Below are 15,456 nucleotides of genomic sequence, written 5' to 3'. Positions count from 1 at the left end.
CATGTATACTGAATTTTTGGTCTCTCAAAATCTAACCATCTAACCCAGGACATATACCCGACACTGATGCACATGAGTACGAACCGACTCCACGACGCAATGCCGGAGAGAGAGCGAGCTGATGAAGTAATGTACGTAGAAAGTAGTGGTGTGTGGGTTAGATGGAAGGCCGCCAAGGCTGCAGCCGCACAGGCAGAGGCAGCTCAGCAGGTGGCGCGGTGTGCCACCATCCACTCAGATTGTACAAAGCGACGGCGCACGATCAGGCGCGCCCCCCGGGCGCGCGTCGATGCACAATGTTACTAGTAAGAGGATTTTCGTGCGGTCCTTCGGCGTCCCGACGACCGCCGCCCCAGGGCCACGCTGAGCTCATACAGCTCAACCACGCTGAGCTCGACCTATCAGGCAATGAACCACCAGCTGGCGTCAGTGAGCCGGGATCAAGTCCAACACGGGGGGGCTGGCATCCGCGCCTCATCTGCAGTGCTCTCTAAGATGCTCTTGCGCTCACCGCTGACTGCACGTGCAAGGAGCAGCAGGCTCGCAGGTCGATAAATGCCGCCCTTGAGTGGCACGGCAACCTCAGCGTAGACCTAGGAGGGGGAATCGTAAGAGGGGGTGTAATATTTGAGAGCACTGTGGATGTGGCTGGGCCTGCTGTTGCCTGTCGTTTGAGCAGATCGACGGGGGTGGCGCCATCAACGCAGTCGAGCAAAGCGTCAAATTTGACGCCGGCATGCCTCCCTGCCACGTTCAGCTCATACTCGAACGGCTCAGTCTCGTGGGCCAGAAGCAGGTGGGTGCGGCCCTTCATGGCAGCCAACACCTCTCCCTCGAGCGTGTCCCTGCGCTCATCCTCGGCTGCCCATGTGCGCGCATCCAGATAGAGCAGCATGTGGCTGCATGCCGAGAGATCGGCGACGGAGGTCGTCACTTCCAAGTCTAGACCGACGTGCTGTAGGAGGCGCGAAAGCTCTTGGGTCAGCGCAAGCGCGCCGGGGTTGTGCGGGCTGGCATAGATGCGGTGCTGCTGCACTTTGAGGGGCTCCCATGTGAAGCTGATGCCGAATTCCCTATACGTCCTCTCTTGCTCGCAAGTCGACCATGACAGCTGCAGCAGCCGCCCCTCCTCGTCGCGCGGGAGGAGTGACAGCTCTGGTGAATCGCTCTCCAACATCGCCTGGACAGCACCTTCGAGTTCGAATGCAGTCAGATGCTTCTCGCCCGCCGGAGCCCGCCGGCTCTGGCCGCCAAAGGATTTGGCACGCCGCGATTTTGAGCCCACCCACGAGATCGATGTCGATCCTTCAGAGACATTAGGACAGCGGATGAGCGGCGCTACACACGCCTGCAAGGTGACATCGAGAAAGACAGGCACGCGAGTCCAAAGAAGCGGCGTGGCTGTCAGCGCGGCTAGGATATCGGCAGCCGAGGGCATCTCAGCGCCCCACCGCCTCACGTCGCGGTCTAGCTGCCACTTTCCAAAGTTGAGGCACGCCGCGTCGACTGCGGCTACGAGGGCCGCCTTGCTCATGTACGCGCTGCGCTCTTCAAACACGGATATGATTCCCTTGTCCAAAGTGACCGCGCGAAGGAGTTCGCGCATGGTGTTGGGGCGAGTCAGGTAGCCGTCGCTCAAAAACACGACAACCTGACTAGATTTCGCAACCTCGTACGCGCCTCGCCCAGTTTGGAGATCGTCCACGTCGAGAAAAATCTGCACAACAACCGGGGCGGTGGGGTTGGACAGGGCCACAAATGGGATTGCATGGCGGGGGAAGGGGCCTTCAGCTCAGGAACCATGTCCAGCAGCCGCTCCTTCATCACCCTGTTCACATAGCCAGAGTGTGAAGAGGTCAAGAGGCACTCGACCTGCACGAGAGCAGCCATGCGCTCCTCACGGCGTCCTGGCCGGTAAGCCAGGTGTGACTCAGAAAGATATGAAATTCGTCGCCGTCGGCGAGGGGTGTCAACTGCACAGTCCTCCCTGTAGACAGATAGCGCAGCTGCTGTTTGGCTGCCCTACGCAGCTTGCGCCTCCGACGAGCTGATACGTAAAGAATGGCGAGCACAACCACGGCTGCGGGGATAAGAATCGAGAACATAATGATTAGGACGAGCGTCGTTATGCCCGGAGAAGGAGGCGGCGAGTAGTTCTGCGGCCGCGTCTTTGTGCCGCCGGAGAAGACGAGATCTTCAATGTCGGTCAACTGCAACGAAGCGATTTCAGCAGAGTAGCTGCCAACGATCGAAAATTCAAGCAGAAAGCTCGAGAGAAGCACCGCCTGCGAAAGGCGGCGCCGCGATCCGGTGCCGCGATTTTCTATCCGGTAGTTCAGCAGGTTCAGAGTGCCGAGGCGATCGCCAGCGGAATCGAAAACCAGAGGACCGCTGATACCCACGACAGATCCATTGGCATGCGCCATTATCGCCGCGAATAGCGAGTCCGCATCATCCGGCGATGCTCCGTTGCGGATCGCGGCGTCGGCAGTCACTGCGAGCTCAATCACCGCATCCACATGTGCTGCCGCGTAAGCTGGAAAGGTTGACGGGTCATCATCGTAGTCGCAGAAAGGGCGGGACTGTGGGCCAATGTCCATGCAGCCTTGACTATTCGATGCCTCACCCCACAGCACCTGATATTGAAGGCTGACGTTCGAATTGTTGCTCATGCCGGATGACTCAATCAGACCCAGCACGCCCTCCGACCCTTTCACAGCCGAAGCATTCACTGAGCGCGAGCCGTCTGGCTCTGGATTGTAGAGGGCTGACTCGGCTGGGTACGCGTTCAGCCAAGCATGTCCCTCCCCAAAGAGTCTCTCCTCATCGTAAGCGGCGGCGAATACCGCGCGCTGGACGTTAGGGTAAACGGCGAGGAGCATGATTCGCGGATCTTTGCAAGTATCTACGAGCCGGTCGAGGAGCATGCTTCCCGTCAGATTCCCAGCGTCGAAAACGGCGTTCGAAAATGTCACCGCTTCGGACTCCCCGCCTAAGCTCTCAAAGCTTGAGGCGAAGGACTGCTTCACTCCACGGCCCCACATATCATCACCATGAAGCAGGCACACGTGTTTCCACTCCATCCGGTCTGCCAGTTGTGCTAAGCCAGCTGCCACATGCTTGTCGTTGCTCGAGAGACGGAGCAGTTTCGAGTATTCGCTCGTATTTGCCAGCATGGGGGCAGTCGATGAAGGCGCAAGCACAGCGGCGTTGAAGCGATTTGCTTCGCGCCAGTCGGCGTCGGTCACAGCGGCCACGTCATTCGAACAGAAAGGACCGATCGTGGCGACCACTCCATTCATCCTGACCTGGATCTCACGGATTGTACTTTGAACTGCATCCTCGTAGCTGCATCCTGCCTTTGTCGCTGTCTCCATAGAGTAGAACATTCGGTGGTTGGGCAAGAGGTCGTCGTAGAAGCCGTCTGTCTTGTTGTTGATCAGATCGATGGCATGCACTATGTGCTGGCACTCCTCAAAGAGGATGGACGAAGTAGGCTGGTCGCAAAAGACTCCGATGCGTAGAGTGTCGTTTGCGAGGTCTGGCGGCTTGGTGTTGTTGACTGCTGGCCTCGTAAGCTCCATCCCGTCGCCGGCAAAAACCGGTTCAAAGCTTTGTCCCCAGGTGCCCAGCTTGACCCACGCTCCGGACGCATTTACATTCATCACGTCGAACAGGATGCCATCCGTGCGGTCGCCGAAAGTCGTTGGCTCGGACGAGAAGGATATGTTGCCCGTTGCTCCCTCGAACTTGACGTTGAGAAGTGCCGCCATCAACGCGTTGCCGTCGATGTGTTTCACGTCTGAATCATCCACCAGCGATTGCACCGCGTTCGCCACAGCATAGACAGCATCGTAAGCTTCCGGGGCGTACACGCTCTCAGGCAGCTCATTGTTGGCACCAAAGCAGCTTGGCGCCCTGCTCTTCCCATCCGGATCGATCGACCAGAGGTGCCGCCCATCGTCGTCAACCGCCGGGTCGCACTCTATGCCGTTGCCGAGCGTGGAGGGCCGTGCACGCTTACGAGAGCTGTACTTGTCGTATGCCACGCTGGGCACGATCGAGTTTGTGATGGCGAGCATTCCGCGGAACGCGTCTTGCGAGGGTGGAGGAAGGGCGGGCTCGTCTCCGTGGTCCCCGCCACCAAGCGATCGCACCGCTTCGAACAGCCCAACGTCGCCGACCCAGGTGTACTTGGAGCCGACGAGTCCAAGGGCGAGGGCTTGCCTCAAAAGGCGAGTTACATCCCCCTCGAGAGCAATCACGACAAAGACAGTCGCACGAGAGTCACGCAAAGTGGCGAGGGGCTCACTGAAGTCGCACTGCTCGCTGAAGTCGCACTGCTCAACTTCGAAGCTCACCGACTTGACGACAGTGATTCCATTGTCAAACGCAGCCGCCTCAAAGGCCGCCATTCCTGCGCTGCAGTAGGAGTCCGTGCACGCAATGGTTGCCACATGCGTGAAGCCGAGGAGCTCTCGAACAGACTCGGCCATCCCGACCGCTGTGAAGGTCTCAGAGGGGACTACCCGCACAAAGTAGGGGTAAGCAGTGCCGCTCAGGTCCGGGCTCGTGGAGGCATGCGAGACCTGCGGCGTGCCCGTCAGCGCCGCCATCCTCGCAATGGGGATCGACGCGCGCGAGCACCACGCACCGATCAACACGTGGCAGCTGGCGCCATCGAACGCGTGGTGAAGCAGCTCGTACGCCGCCTCAAAGCCGAACGTCGGGTCGCAGCGCGAGTCACGATGTGCGAGCAACAATTGCGTGTTGGGAAGTAGGTCGTCCGCCACGCCGTCGCTCTTGTTGTTGATCTCCTCGATGGCCATAATGACAGACGTCAGCTCCTCAGCCCGACCCACATGCATCAAGTCGCCGCTTGGAAGCTGTCGTGGGAAGAGGGCCCCGATTCGAATCACCGCGAAGGGTGGCGCCGGTGGCGACGCCGGCGGATGCTCCGGCTCGCAAAACATCCAGTTCCCGCCGTAGCTGCCAGTGTTGATTCCCGATTTAGGGTCAAGATCAACACACTCCAGTGTCTCGACGACGCACCAGGGTGGGAAGGTTTCATCGCAAGTAAGCGGCTCGCAGCCGCGCTGCGTTTCGTTGCAAGCCACGCCGCCGTCTGGATAGGTCCAACTCGAGGCGCAGGCACACGGCGGCGGCGGCGCCGCTGGCGGCGATGCCGAGGCCCACACCACGAAGAGCATCATCGAGAGTCCTGTTTCGTGCATCTTCGCAGATCGCCCCGAGACAGGACACCGAGGACAAAAGAAAAGCATTGGGTGACCGAGCCAGCGCGCTGTGCGACAGGGATCGGGCTCCTGGCCTCGACGTGCAATCGCGGGAAAAATCTCCTGGCCTCGACGTGCAAGATTCGCGACGCCAGCCTGCGGCGTGTCGGCAGACAGAGACAAGAAATCCTCCTCGGGTACAAACGAACTGGAATTGTTTTTTGACGCGTCCCGCGCTTCGCCCGCCGACGGTGCCGTTATGCTCGTGCCGTGCACGCTTTGCTCGCCGCCCCCCCGCGGCTCTAGGCATCCCAAGCAGTCTTCGCGCTGGCTCTCCTGGCCAGCCAATGACGACAATCGGACCTGCGCGCAGCAAAAGGGGGGGGGTGCGAACGAAGTTTGGCGCTGGAGAGCACGCGCGTTTCTCGTGACTCGTCTAGCGTCCAGAGGTTGTTTTTAGCTGAATAGTGTTGATTAAGGTCAGCGCCCTGCTGAGTCAGTCAGTCGGTGTTACGCACCTCCTAGCATGGAGGACGGGCCCACACGCACACATACGCTGCACACGATTGGCTTGGGAGCCGACACGAGGCGCGCTGTCTAACCGGACGTAGCACTGGGTCAGGACTGCTGGACTCACAGCACATAGCTCACAGGACAGCTCACGAGGTGGCGCTATGTAGTGGAGTTCTCAGGGACTGACGCGGGAAATGAAGGTGGGGCAAAGGGACGGGGACACAGAACTCACGAACTGACATCCCGCCCCGCGCCGGGGGCGGTGGCGCGCGCAGCGCCGGGATGCTTTGGACCCGCAGCCTGGCGTCGCGGCGTCGAAGCAGGAGGGCAGCCACGCGAGGATGCGGCGGAGGCCGGCGAGGTCGAGCCGCCGCGGCGCCGAGGCAAGCGCGAGGTCGGGCGGGAGGAGCGAGAGGAGGAGCGAGTGCAGCAGCGGCTCCGACGCCTGCAGACGCGAGACGCGGCGAAGGGCCGAGTGAGCACCGTCGCTCTCGCGGCTGCAGACGGCCTCCGCGCTGCGACGGCACCTGCTGCGAGAGCTGCACGCCGTGCGCCAGCCAGCACTGCAGCGCCACTCGGTGCACCACCTCAAACGCCTAGGCAGGAGACTTCCGGGAAGGGTCGAGGTACGGCCTCGACGAGGCGATACCGACGCAGCCTCCTGTTGTGCACCTCGCGCCGGCGCTGCCCCTCTTGACGCTCCGCCTGCTTCGCCGCCTTGAGCAGCAGCCGCTGCCTCCGCTCCTCCTCCGCTGAGAGGATCGTCGTCAGACCGGGATCTGCCGCCGCAGGTGCGCCCACGGGTCCACTGGGCCGGTCCTCGGCGTCGAGCATCAAGGTGAGGTTCCCAGTCGGCATCATCAATGTGTGGGCGGCGTCCGGCGCAGGGGCGACGCCATCCGCAACGCCGGCGTCCTCCCACATGTCTTCATCGTCGACCTCGTCCTCTATGTCCTCTCCGTCCTCTCCGTCCGCCTCCTCGCCACCCTCGTATGCACCCGTTTGCTCTCCGGAGAGCAGCCAGGTGGACGCATCCAGGCGTTGCCGCTTGACGCCCGAGTGCCGTGGTGCGCCCGAGCCCGTCCGCCCTGCAGCTGCTGCTGTTCGAGTCGTTCGGTGGGTTCGGGAAGGGGGTCGGCGAGATCCTCCGGAGGGCGGCGAACGTGCTGCAGAACAAGCTGACGCGGGCCCAGTACCTCGATGAGGTGACTTGGACCACCAAGAGCTGGCTGGGGCTGCAGAAGCAGCGCATCTCAGTCGTTCTTCACACGGCCATCGCAGAGCAGATTGTGAATGAGCTTGCCTGCGGCGAGGGCGGTCGAGTGCACGGAGCTAAGTGCCTCGCCGTCCTCGCGGGAGTCGCTTAGGCGGCTCCTGTGGTGTACCTGTGTTAGACTGTTAGTGCCAGTGCGCGCCAGTCCCGTGCCTAGTGTCGTGCGAGGGAGTTTGGTTGTAAAATTCTCTTCTGGAAATTCTTGAGAGAGGCTTGTATTTTAAGAATTCTATCTCCCTTCGCAGTCTCTCGCCGATTCTCGCTGCAACCTTCATGCCACCTCGCGGTCGTCCCACTCTCGTCGTTCTCCCTCCTGTCGCTTCCTCCTCTGTCGCGTCGTTCTCGTCTGCCTCGTCCTGCGACGCCGCCGCCGCCTGCCGCTCCCTTGCTCTCGCGGCTTCTCCCTCCTTTCGTCGCAGCTCTGCTCTCCTCGCGGCATATTTTGGCCCCTCGATCGAGTTTATCGAGCTCTCCTCGCGCAAGAACGACTCTTTCTTCTTACGCCCACTCCGATCATTTGCCGCCCAGTCATATCGTCGCTCAGGTCTAGTGTCGTGCGAGGGACAATCGCTACATTCTTTTCTGCTTTGCTCCGAGTCGGGCGACAGCGGAGATGCGCTTTGCACTCGCCTTATAACATTCGTCACTGCTGTCTTTTGACCGCGCAAGATATAAAGGGTGTCCTAAGGGCTCTGCTCGCAAGGCGCCCGCGTCGCAGACGCGGTACCATTGACAAATCTGCGATATACCCCCACACGAACAAATAGCCAAAATCCGAATACCGTGCACGAATCCGGCGATGTCGGACCCAAGCCTTCAGCTGGTGCCAGCCAAGACATTCGTAAAAGAGCCCTTAGGACACCCTTTATATCTTGCGCGGTACCATTGACAAATCTGCGATATACCCCCACACGAACAAATAGCCAAAATCCGAATACCGTGCACGAATCCGGCGATGTCGGACCCAAGCCTTCTGCTGGTGCCAAGACATTCGTAAAATTGAAGCCAAGAATCCGCCAAATCCGTGCTTTCGCGCTACCTGAGGGGAAAGCCGCTGATCGAGCCCAGCGTGCCCGCGGCCGCCTCCCGCGCAGCACCGCCGCTGCGGAATCGGATCGAGCCCATGGAGGAGGAGGGCGCAGTCGGCCAGCGCAGCAGGCGGAGTCCCTCCCCGCGCCGGAGCCCCCCTGCAGTCGAGGGAGTCCTCGTTGGCGATGAAGGTGGCGACATCGAATCGCGGCCGACACACGTCACGGGAGGAATGGGCGATGAGCGGGAACGATGCGCGCTACGACGCCGACTCCGCCGTGCTCGTGGCCGCAGAAAGCCGCGCTCCAGGAGCACGCCAAGATGCAATGGCTCGCTTGCTTCGATTCAGCTCTCTCGGCAGCAGAAGTGGGGCTGGAGCGGGTGGGGGTGGATGCCGATTGAGGGGGGGCGTCTCCAGCTGCGCCCTGTGGCAGCTGCGCCCTGTGGCAGCTAGTCGAGGGACTTGGTAGTTGTGACCCCCCTGAGTGAGGACAGGAGAGAGAGAGCGTTTTGTGGTGTTGGTGTACGCAATAACGGGACAGGGTGGTTGTTCTCTCTATCTCCCCTTCTAGCTCTTAGCATGAGCTGCGCCCGGTGTCCGACCCCTTTTGCGCAGCAACACCTTAAACTTTTAGGCCCTCCAAATTCGGGTCGGAGCGTAGCGGAGTGGGCCCCGAGTTTGAAAAGGGCGACGGACGCTTGCGTCCTAGCCTCCAACAACGCCTCCCCGGCGCAGAGGGGCCCCCGGAGGGATGCACAACCGCTCCACGCCACGCCGCTTGCGGCGGTCCTCTTCCCAGCTCCGCTGAGGGCCCGTGCGTTATACGAGCCGTTGCGGTTCGCTCTATTGTACTGTAACAGCTCTCGTTCCGTGGCTGGAGGCTGACCTGCCAATCTGGCACGAGCGAATTGACGCGAGCGATGGATAGACAGTCAACGGCACTGTAAACGCCATACAGCTGCGCCGCCATCGCTAGTCGCCGGTCTGAGCCAACTTCCGCTGCTCGTGCACATCACTGCCGTCTCCGCGTTCGGCGGGCACAACGCTGGGCACGGGCCATGTGCAAGCGAGCAACGGGTGGGATAAGGTGGTCCAACCCCGACGAGGAGAACGCCGATGGGACCAGTTGAGGACGGACCAGTTCAGGGCGGGCCCGTCCAGGCTCGTTGAGGGCGCGAGAGAGGCGGGGCCCTCGAAAGGGCTGCCGAGATTAGGCTCAGACTGTTAAGTCTGAACCAGAGTACCACCTTCGTACGTTCCATCTGGGTGCCGCACTTCCCGATCCTGAGCTGTTAGAAGCACTCATAGTGGTTAGGTTTTCATTCTGCATAAACTTGCAGGGCCGGCCACGAGCCAGTCTCGCGTGTGCCGCACAGAACGTGGACTGTGTTCGCTGTGTGCGGAGGAGAGACCGCGCCGCGGCGCTGGCCGCTGCCGGCTCCACCACACAACCCGGACGTCCGGGGGCAGCTGCAGAGGCTCCGGCAACACGCCCGCAGCATTGGCGGCGCGCGTTGGTTGAGTGGTGTTGGGGAGATGGGCCAGCGCTCTAGACATGTTTTCACAGAGATGTTTCATACCTGCGTCCTGCGTAATACTCATCTCACAGACGCATCACCATCAGCTAGGAGGACGGCACGCGAAGAAGCAGTCGAGGTGCGCAGACGGCTCCGCGTACAGGCAGACGAACGCGCCGTGCGGCCAGGCGGACCCGTCCTCGTCGGCGATCTGCTGGCCCGGCGCGAGCCACCAGTGCTCGTCGACGCCGCAGTCGCGGAGAGACGGCAGCGAGGCGGGGTTGCACAGCCCGCGCTCGAGCAGCACCTCGCGCACCCGCGCGCCATGGCTCAGCTCGTCGAGCAGCGAGTTCGGCCCGTCGAAGGCGAGCCCGACCCCCGGGGAGGCGGCGCGGACGCCGCAGACGCGCGAGAGGCCGTCAAAGTAGACAAAGCCGCCGAAGACGACGAAACGCTCCTCGTCTGACTGAGGCACCAGTCCGGTGCCGCGGGCGCCGGCGAGAGGGAAGGCCCACGCGAAGAGCGTCGCCTCTGCAGGCGCGGCGGCAGCCCACGCGCCTTCGCCCGCCGCCACGGGGTGGAGCGGCGTGATGCGGCCGAAAGCGGCGAGGCCGTGCTCCGCCACGCGAGAGAGGGCGGCGCTCTCGAGGCCGACCCGGTACGACGCCTTGCCCGCCTCGTGCGCCAGGCCGATGGCGCCGGGGCGGAGCGGCGAGAGGGTGAGCGAGAGGGGGCCGGGCAGCCTCGGCTCCGCCACCGAGCTCGCACGGAGCGCGCGGCTGCTCGGCGCCGACGGCAGAGAGTGCGCGAGAGTGTGCCTCGCCTGCGCCTCGCGCTGCATCTCCTCGGCCTTGGCGAGGTGGCGACGCGCCTCGGAGAGCACCTTGCGCAGCCCCTCGTCCGCCCCCGCGTGCTCGAGCAGCACCGCGCTCGTCTGGATCTCGGAGTACTCGGCGACAGCAGCCTGTGACCTCGGGTCATCTCGGGTCATCTCGGGTCATCTCGGGTCATCTCGGATCATCTCGGGTCATCTCGGGTCATCTCGGGTCATCTCGGGTCATCTCAGGTCCTCTCGGAGTGCTCGGCGACGGCAACCTCCTCGTCGAGCTTGCGCGTCATGTTTGCGAATCTCGATCTCGGGTGAGATCTCGGGAAATCTCGTCGCGCCTCCTCGTCGAGCTTGCGCGTCATGTTTGCCGCCGAGACGAGCGACTGGTACTCGAGCCGGAGCAGCTCCAGGTTCGGCCCGCCGCCGCTGCCCAGGCCCGAGGCCCGCCGTGTGCTCGCCTCGGCCGCAGCGCGCCGCTGGCGCAACACCTCGGACGCCTGTCGGAAGAAGAGCCATCTCTCTGCTCTCTCTCGGCTCTCTCTCGGCGAGATCCGGGGCGCCTGTCGGAAGTACAGCCACGCCACGCGGGTCAGCGCGCGCCCCTCCACCGTCAGCCCGCCCTCCATCACGCCCGGGTTCGTCTCGCGCCCGCGACGGTTCCACAGATCGTGCGTCGCCTTGGCCTGCCGCGTCGTCTGCTCGGCGGGGGGCGCCTCGAGGCGGCGGGAGTGGAAGTCGATCTCCGCCCTCGCGAGTCGCTGCAGCAGCTCCTCCATCCCCGCGGACCTAGGTAGCCCAGTCATTCCTCAACTCATCCATCAAGACGAATGAGACGCAGCCAGCTCCTCCTCCCCACCGCACCCCTGCTGCAGCTGCTCGTTCTGCCGCTGCGCCTCACGCAGCTCGTCCCTCGCCTGTTCGCAGCTGGAGGCGTGAACAGCGCCTCTTCAGAGCTGCGCCTCACGCGGCTCGCCCCTCGCCAGCTCCACCTCCCCCTCGAACATGCGCACCTCGTGCGTGTGCCTAAAAGAAGAAACGACGGCCGGTAAACAAGACACACCGCCGCGCACCTCTGCGCACCGTGCGTGCGTGTGCCTCCGGCCGAGCAGCTCGTAGTTGGAGAGCTCGTCGAGCATCACCTGGTGCATCGCCCGGTGCATCGTCTACCCCCTGGCGACTCGTGCGGAGATGTGGGGCGCTATGGCGACGGCGAGATCTCCTCGAGTGTGTGTCTCTCCCGGGCGCATCTCGCCTTGGGGGGTCGAGCCGCCCGTCAGCTCGATCTCGCTTCAATCTCGGGTCATATCAGCTCATCTCGGGTGATCTCGCCTGGTTCTGCCGCTCCAGCTCCTCCCGCTGCCCCATCTCGAGCAGCAGCGCCGCCTCGAGCTTCTCCTCCTTCTCCGCCGCCTCCGCCTCCAGCCCCTCGCACCGCGCCCTCCACTCCTGAGCGAGACGCTCCGCCTCCGCCACCTCCGCCCGCCGCCGCTGCTCGAGCGCCTCTGCCCGCTGCTCCGCCTCGGTCGTGAGGGCGGCACGCAGCAGCTCGACCTCCGCCCGATGCTCCGCCTGCAGCCGGCCCAGAGCTCCTCCCTCGGGACTCAATCCAACGGCTCCTTCACCCACTCACTCACTGATGGACCGGCCCCTCGCCTGCAGCCGCTCCAGCCGCGCCACGCCGTCGCAGCGCAGCTCCTCCTCCGCCTTCTCCCGCTCCGCCGTCAGCCGGCGCGCCTCCTCGCGGGACGCCTCCATGGCGGCGAGAGCGCGGTGGGACGCGTCCTGCAGCCTCTTCTCGGTGCTCGCCAGCGCCGCCTCCGACCTCTCCCGCGCCTGTCGGACATGTCTCGGACATGTCGCGGACGTGTCGCGGACATGTCCGCCCGCTCGAGGCCTTCTCCGCGCCTCCCTCTCTCGGCGCGACTCCTCCTTGGACGCCTCCTCCCCCTCGCGCGCCTTGTCTGCTGCAGCCCGCGCCGCCGCCGCCGCCGCCGCCTGCGCCTCCGCCACGGCCTTGGCCGCCGCCATTGCGGAGAAGGCCTCGCCGACTTCCTCCTGCGCCCTCGCCGCCTTCTCGGCGAGGGCGCGCGCCTGTTCCTCCGCCGCCCGCTGCCGCTGCGCCGCCTCGAGCAGCCTCGCCTCCTCCTCCCTCCGCGCCTCCTCCAGCGCCGCCTCGTCGGCAGCGCGTTGCGCCTCGGCTGCGTCCGCCGCGGCCCGCCGCTCCTCGAGCTCCTGCTCCACCGCTTTTCATCAGTTCATCCATCCGTTGAGAGCTAATCCAGAGCTCGAGCTCCTGCTCCATCATCCCAATCAATTCGTTCAGTGAGTGAGTGAGTGATTGAACGGCTTAGTCCTCGAGCTCCTGCTGCATCGCCGCGCGCGTCGCCTCCAGCTCCGCATCCTTTGCCCGCGCCTCCGCCTCCGCCTCCAGCCTCCGCTTCTCCGCGTCGACCGTCGCCGCCTCCGCCGCGGCGAGCATCGCCGCGTGCGCCTCCTCGCGCTCGCGCTCCATCTCGGCGAGCCTCGCATTTTGGGGAGAGGGTGGGAGAGCGGGGATAGAGGGGGAGAGAGGGGAGAGAGGGGGAGCGCTCGCGCTCCATCTCGGCGAGCCTCGCCTTCTGCTCCGCGGACATCGCCTCCGCCTCCCGCTGCCGCGCCCGCTCGTCCGCCTCGCGCCTACTCTCGACGCCCCCCCGCGCCCTCTCGACCTCACCTCGCGCGATCTCGACCTCTTCTCGCCCACATCTCGAGGCCATCTCGACTGTCTCTCGGCTACGTCTCGCGCCGCTCGCGCAGCTCGCGTGCCCTCTCCGCGAACTGCGCCTCGAGGCCCGCCGAGCCGAAGACCATCGTGCGGCCCAGCTGGTAGTCCTCGTCGGCGAACCCCGCCTGCGCGAGATTCCTCGAGATGCGGTCGAGATGTACCGAGACCTGAGCTGGCCCTCCTGTCCGCGAGGCCCGCCTGCGTCAGCAGCTTGCGCACCATCGCCTTTCGCTCCGCCGCCGAGCCGCCCCAGGCGAGGCGCTGCTCCTCGAGGGTGAGTAGGTCGCGAAAGTCGTCGAGCATCGACAAAAAGGTGCGGCGGTACGGGAAGCCCGCCTGCGCGACGCATGCGGGAGATATGGGGAGATGTGGGGAGATGTGGGGAGATGTGGGGAGATGTGGGGAGATGTGGGGAGATGTGGGGAGATGTGGGGAGACATTGGGCGAAAGGAAGTTTGCCTGCGCGACGCATGCGGCGGCGAGCACGCCGCACGACTGCAGCTGCGACCGCACCAGAGCCTCGTCGAAATCGAAGGGCGTGCGGCGGTCGTTTGGCTTGATGCAGCGTATGAAGTGCTGGTCCGTCGCCGCGAGCGTCTCTGTCAGCTCCTTCATCGACGCGGCGAACTGGCGCGCCACCTCGCCGCGGCGAGAGTCGGCGGCGCGCGCGAGGAAGAGGTCGCGAACAAACGGCCAGCGCGAGGCGGCCATCAGCGCGGGCAGCTTCGCGTGCAGCTCGTCCTTGTTCTTCTTGAGGAAGGAGCGCGCCACATCGCCGCCGCCCGCGCCGCCGCCGCCCGCCGCGGTGTACGTGACTTGGGCGGAGAAGTGGCGGACGGTGAACGAGGTCGCCGGCTCCGCCGCTGCCGGCTTGCGGTACGCCGGGTGCTCCGCAAAGCGACGGTGCAGCGCCTCGACCAGCCGCGCGTCGTCGGGAGGCTTCGGCGAGGCGGTCTCCTCGTTGAGGATGGAGAGTAAGCCCGGCCGAGGGTAGCCTCCGCGCCGCTTTGCGCCCTCAAAGAGCTCGAGGACGGCCGAGTTGTCGGGCGAGTCGATCAGCTCGACGCGGATGCCTACGTGCTGAATACGCCAACCTCAGGGCACGAACACGGCATTGTGCAGCGCGTTGAGAGCACCGCGTGAGTACAACGGATAGGAAGACAGTGAATACAGCGGAGGACGTGGCCCTCTCGGGCGCTAGTTGGGAGACAAGAATACGTACTCTACTTCTAGACGCGGACGCCTTCAGACACAAACTCAGCGCGGACCAGCTCGACCGCCTCGGAGACGAAGAGCGCCTGCAGCTTCTCGTTCGCGAAGTTGATCAGCAGCTGCTCGTACCCGTTTCGCTCGAACGTCTCCATACCAAAGATATCGAGCAGGCCGACGAAGCTCGAGGGCGGCGCCGCCCCGCCGCCCGCCGCCCCGCCGCCCGCCGCCCCGCCGCCCGCCGCCCCGCCGACGGCGTCGCCGACGACGGAGGCGAGGGCGAGGTTGGTCGTATCGACGAGCCGCATGAAGAGCAGCTCGTACAGCGCCTGCGCGAGCGCGTCGCGCGCCTCCGCCGCCTGCTCGCAGCTGCTCGCCATCTCGACAACCTCGCTCGCCGTGTGCAGCGACACCTTGACCAGCGCCGTCTCGAGCTCTGCTGGCCCGACCTGCGTGGCAGGTGCGTGGCAGGGTGTGTGGGAGGGAGGTGCGCGGGAGGCAGGTGTGTGAGGTGTGTGGGACGGAGGTGTGTGGGAGGGGGGGGGGGGGGGAGGGAGGTGCGTGGCAAGCGCGTGGGAAGTGCGTTGTGACGGGATGCTTCAGCGTGACAAGCTCTCCCAACCTCGAGCAGCGCCGCCGCGGCCTCGAGCGATGCACGCGAGGCGGGCGCCACGCGCGCCGCCGCCTCCCCCCGCCCGCGGCTCTGCTCGTCCGCGTCCGCAAAGCTGATGTTGCCTGTTCTCATCCCGCCATTCATCAGTCACGCTTCATAATACAGAGATGCTCGACCGCAAAGCTGATGTTGCTGTCGTGCAGCACGGCGGCGACGCAACTCCAGACGGCGTCTGGTCCGTCGAGCGAGGCGTCGGCGGCGGTGGCGATGGAGGCGCTCCGGATGCGGTGGTCGGGGCGAGGGAAGGATCCGCGCTTTCGGGTTCCTTAGCCGCTGGCGTGAGAATGCGGCGGGCGAAGCGGCGGGTGAAGTTACGGGCGAGGGGGTCGGCCGAGGAGTGCGGCGGGCGAGTCGGCTGCTGCGTGGGTGCGAGCGACATCCAGCGAGCCCGCCTCCTCTACGGGCGGAGACCGC

General features: G+C 64.5%; 1 protein-coding gene across 1 annotated transcript; it reads right to left on the bottom strand.

The window, feature by feature from the left end:
• Nucleotides 1–9,599: 9,599 nt before the first annotated feature.
• EMIHUDRAFT_459192 (hypothetical protein) lies at nt 9,600–13,648 on the bottom strand. Its single transcript, XM_005768563.1, has 14 exons — nt 13,620–13,648; nt 13,359–13,496; nt 13,182–13,285; nt 13,007–13,072; nt 12,759–12,918; nt 12,302–12,628; nt 12,050–12,229; nt 11,726–11,965; nt 11,492–11,535; nt 11,377–11,419; nt 11,258–11,310; nt 10,957–11,182; nt 10,735–10,893; nt 9,600–10,531 (listed from the first exon to the last, which is right to left on the bottom strand). The coding sequence occupies exons 2-14, from the start codon at nt 13,461–13,463 to the stop codon at nt 9,671–9,673; spliced, it is 2,568 nt and encodes an 855-aa protein (XP_005768620.1). The 5' UTR covers nt 13,464–13,496; nt 13,620–13,648; the 3' UTR covers nt 9,600–9,670.
• Nucleotides 13,649–15,456: the final 1,808 nt, after the last annotated feature.

The sequence above is a fragment of the Emiliania huxleyi genome (assembly GCF_000372725.1).
Source record: "Emiliania huxleyi CCMP1516 unplaced genomic scaffold EMIHUscaffold_452, whole genome shotgun sequence".
Lineage (NCBI taxonomy): Eukaryota > Haptophyta > Isochrysidales > Noelaerhabdaceae > Emiliania > Emiliania huxleyi.
Note: the sequence above shows the minus strand (reverse complement) of the source record. Positions and strands in the feature narration are given on the sequence as shown.

What these genes read in the sequence shown, in the direction of transcription:
- EMIHUDRAFT_459192 (XM_005768563.1), bottom strand. Translation starts at nt 13,463, where the DNA reads ATGCTCGACGACTTTCGCGACCTACTCACCCTCGAGGAGCAGCGCCTC. An exon ending in GCACGCGAGCTGCGCGAGCG is followed by an intron (nt 13,073 to 13,181) that starts GCGCGAGACGTA and finishes CGTCGAGAGTAG; the next exon opens with GCGCGAGGCGGACGAGCGGG. An exon ending in AACGAGCAGCTGCAGCAGGG is followed by an intron (nt 11,183 to 11,257) that starts GTGCGGTGGGGA and finishes TGGGCTACCTAG; the next exon opens with GTCCGCGGGGATGGAGGAGC.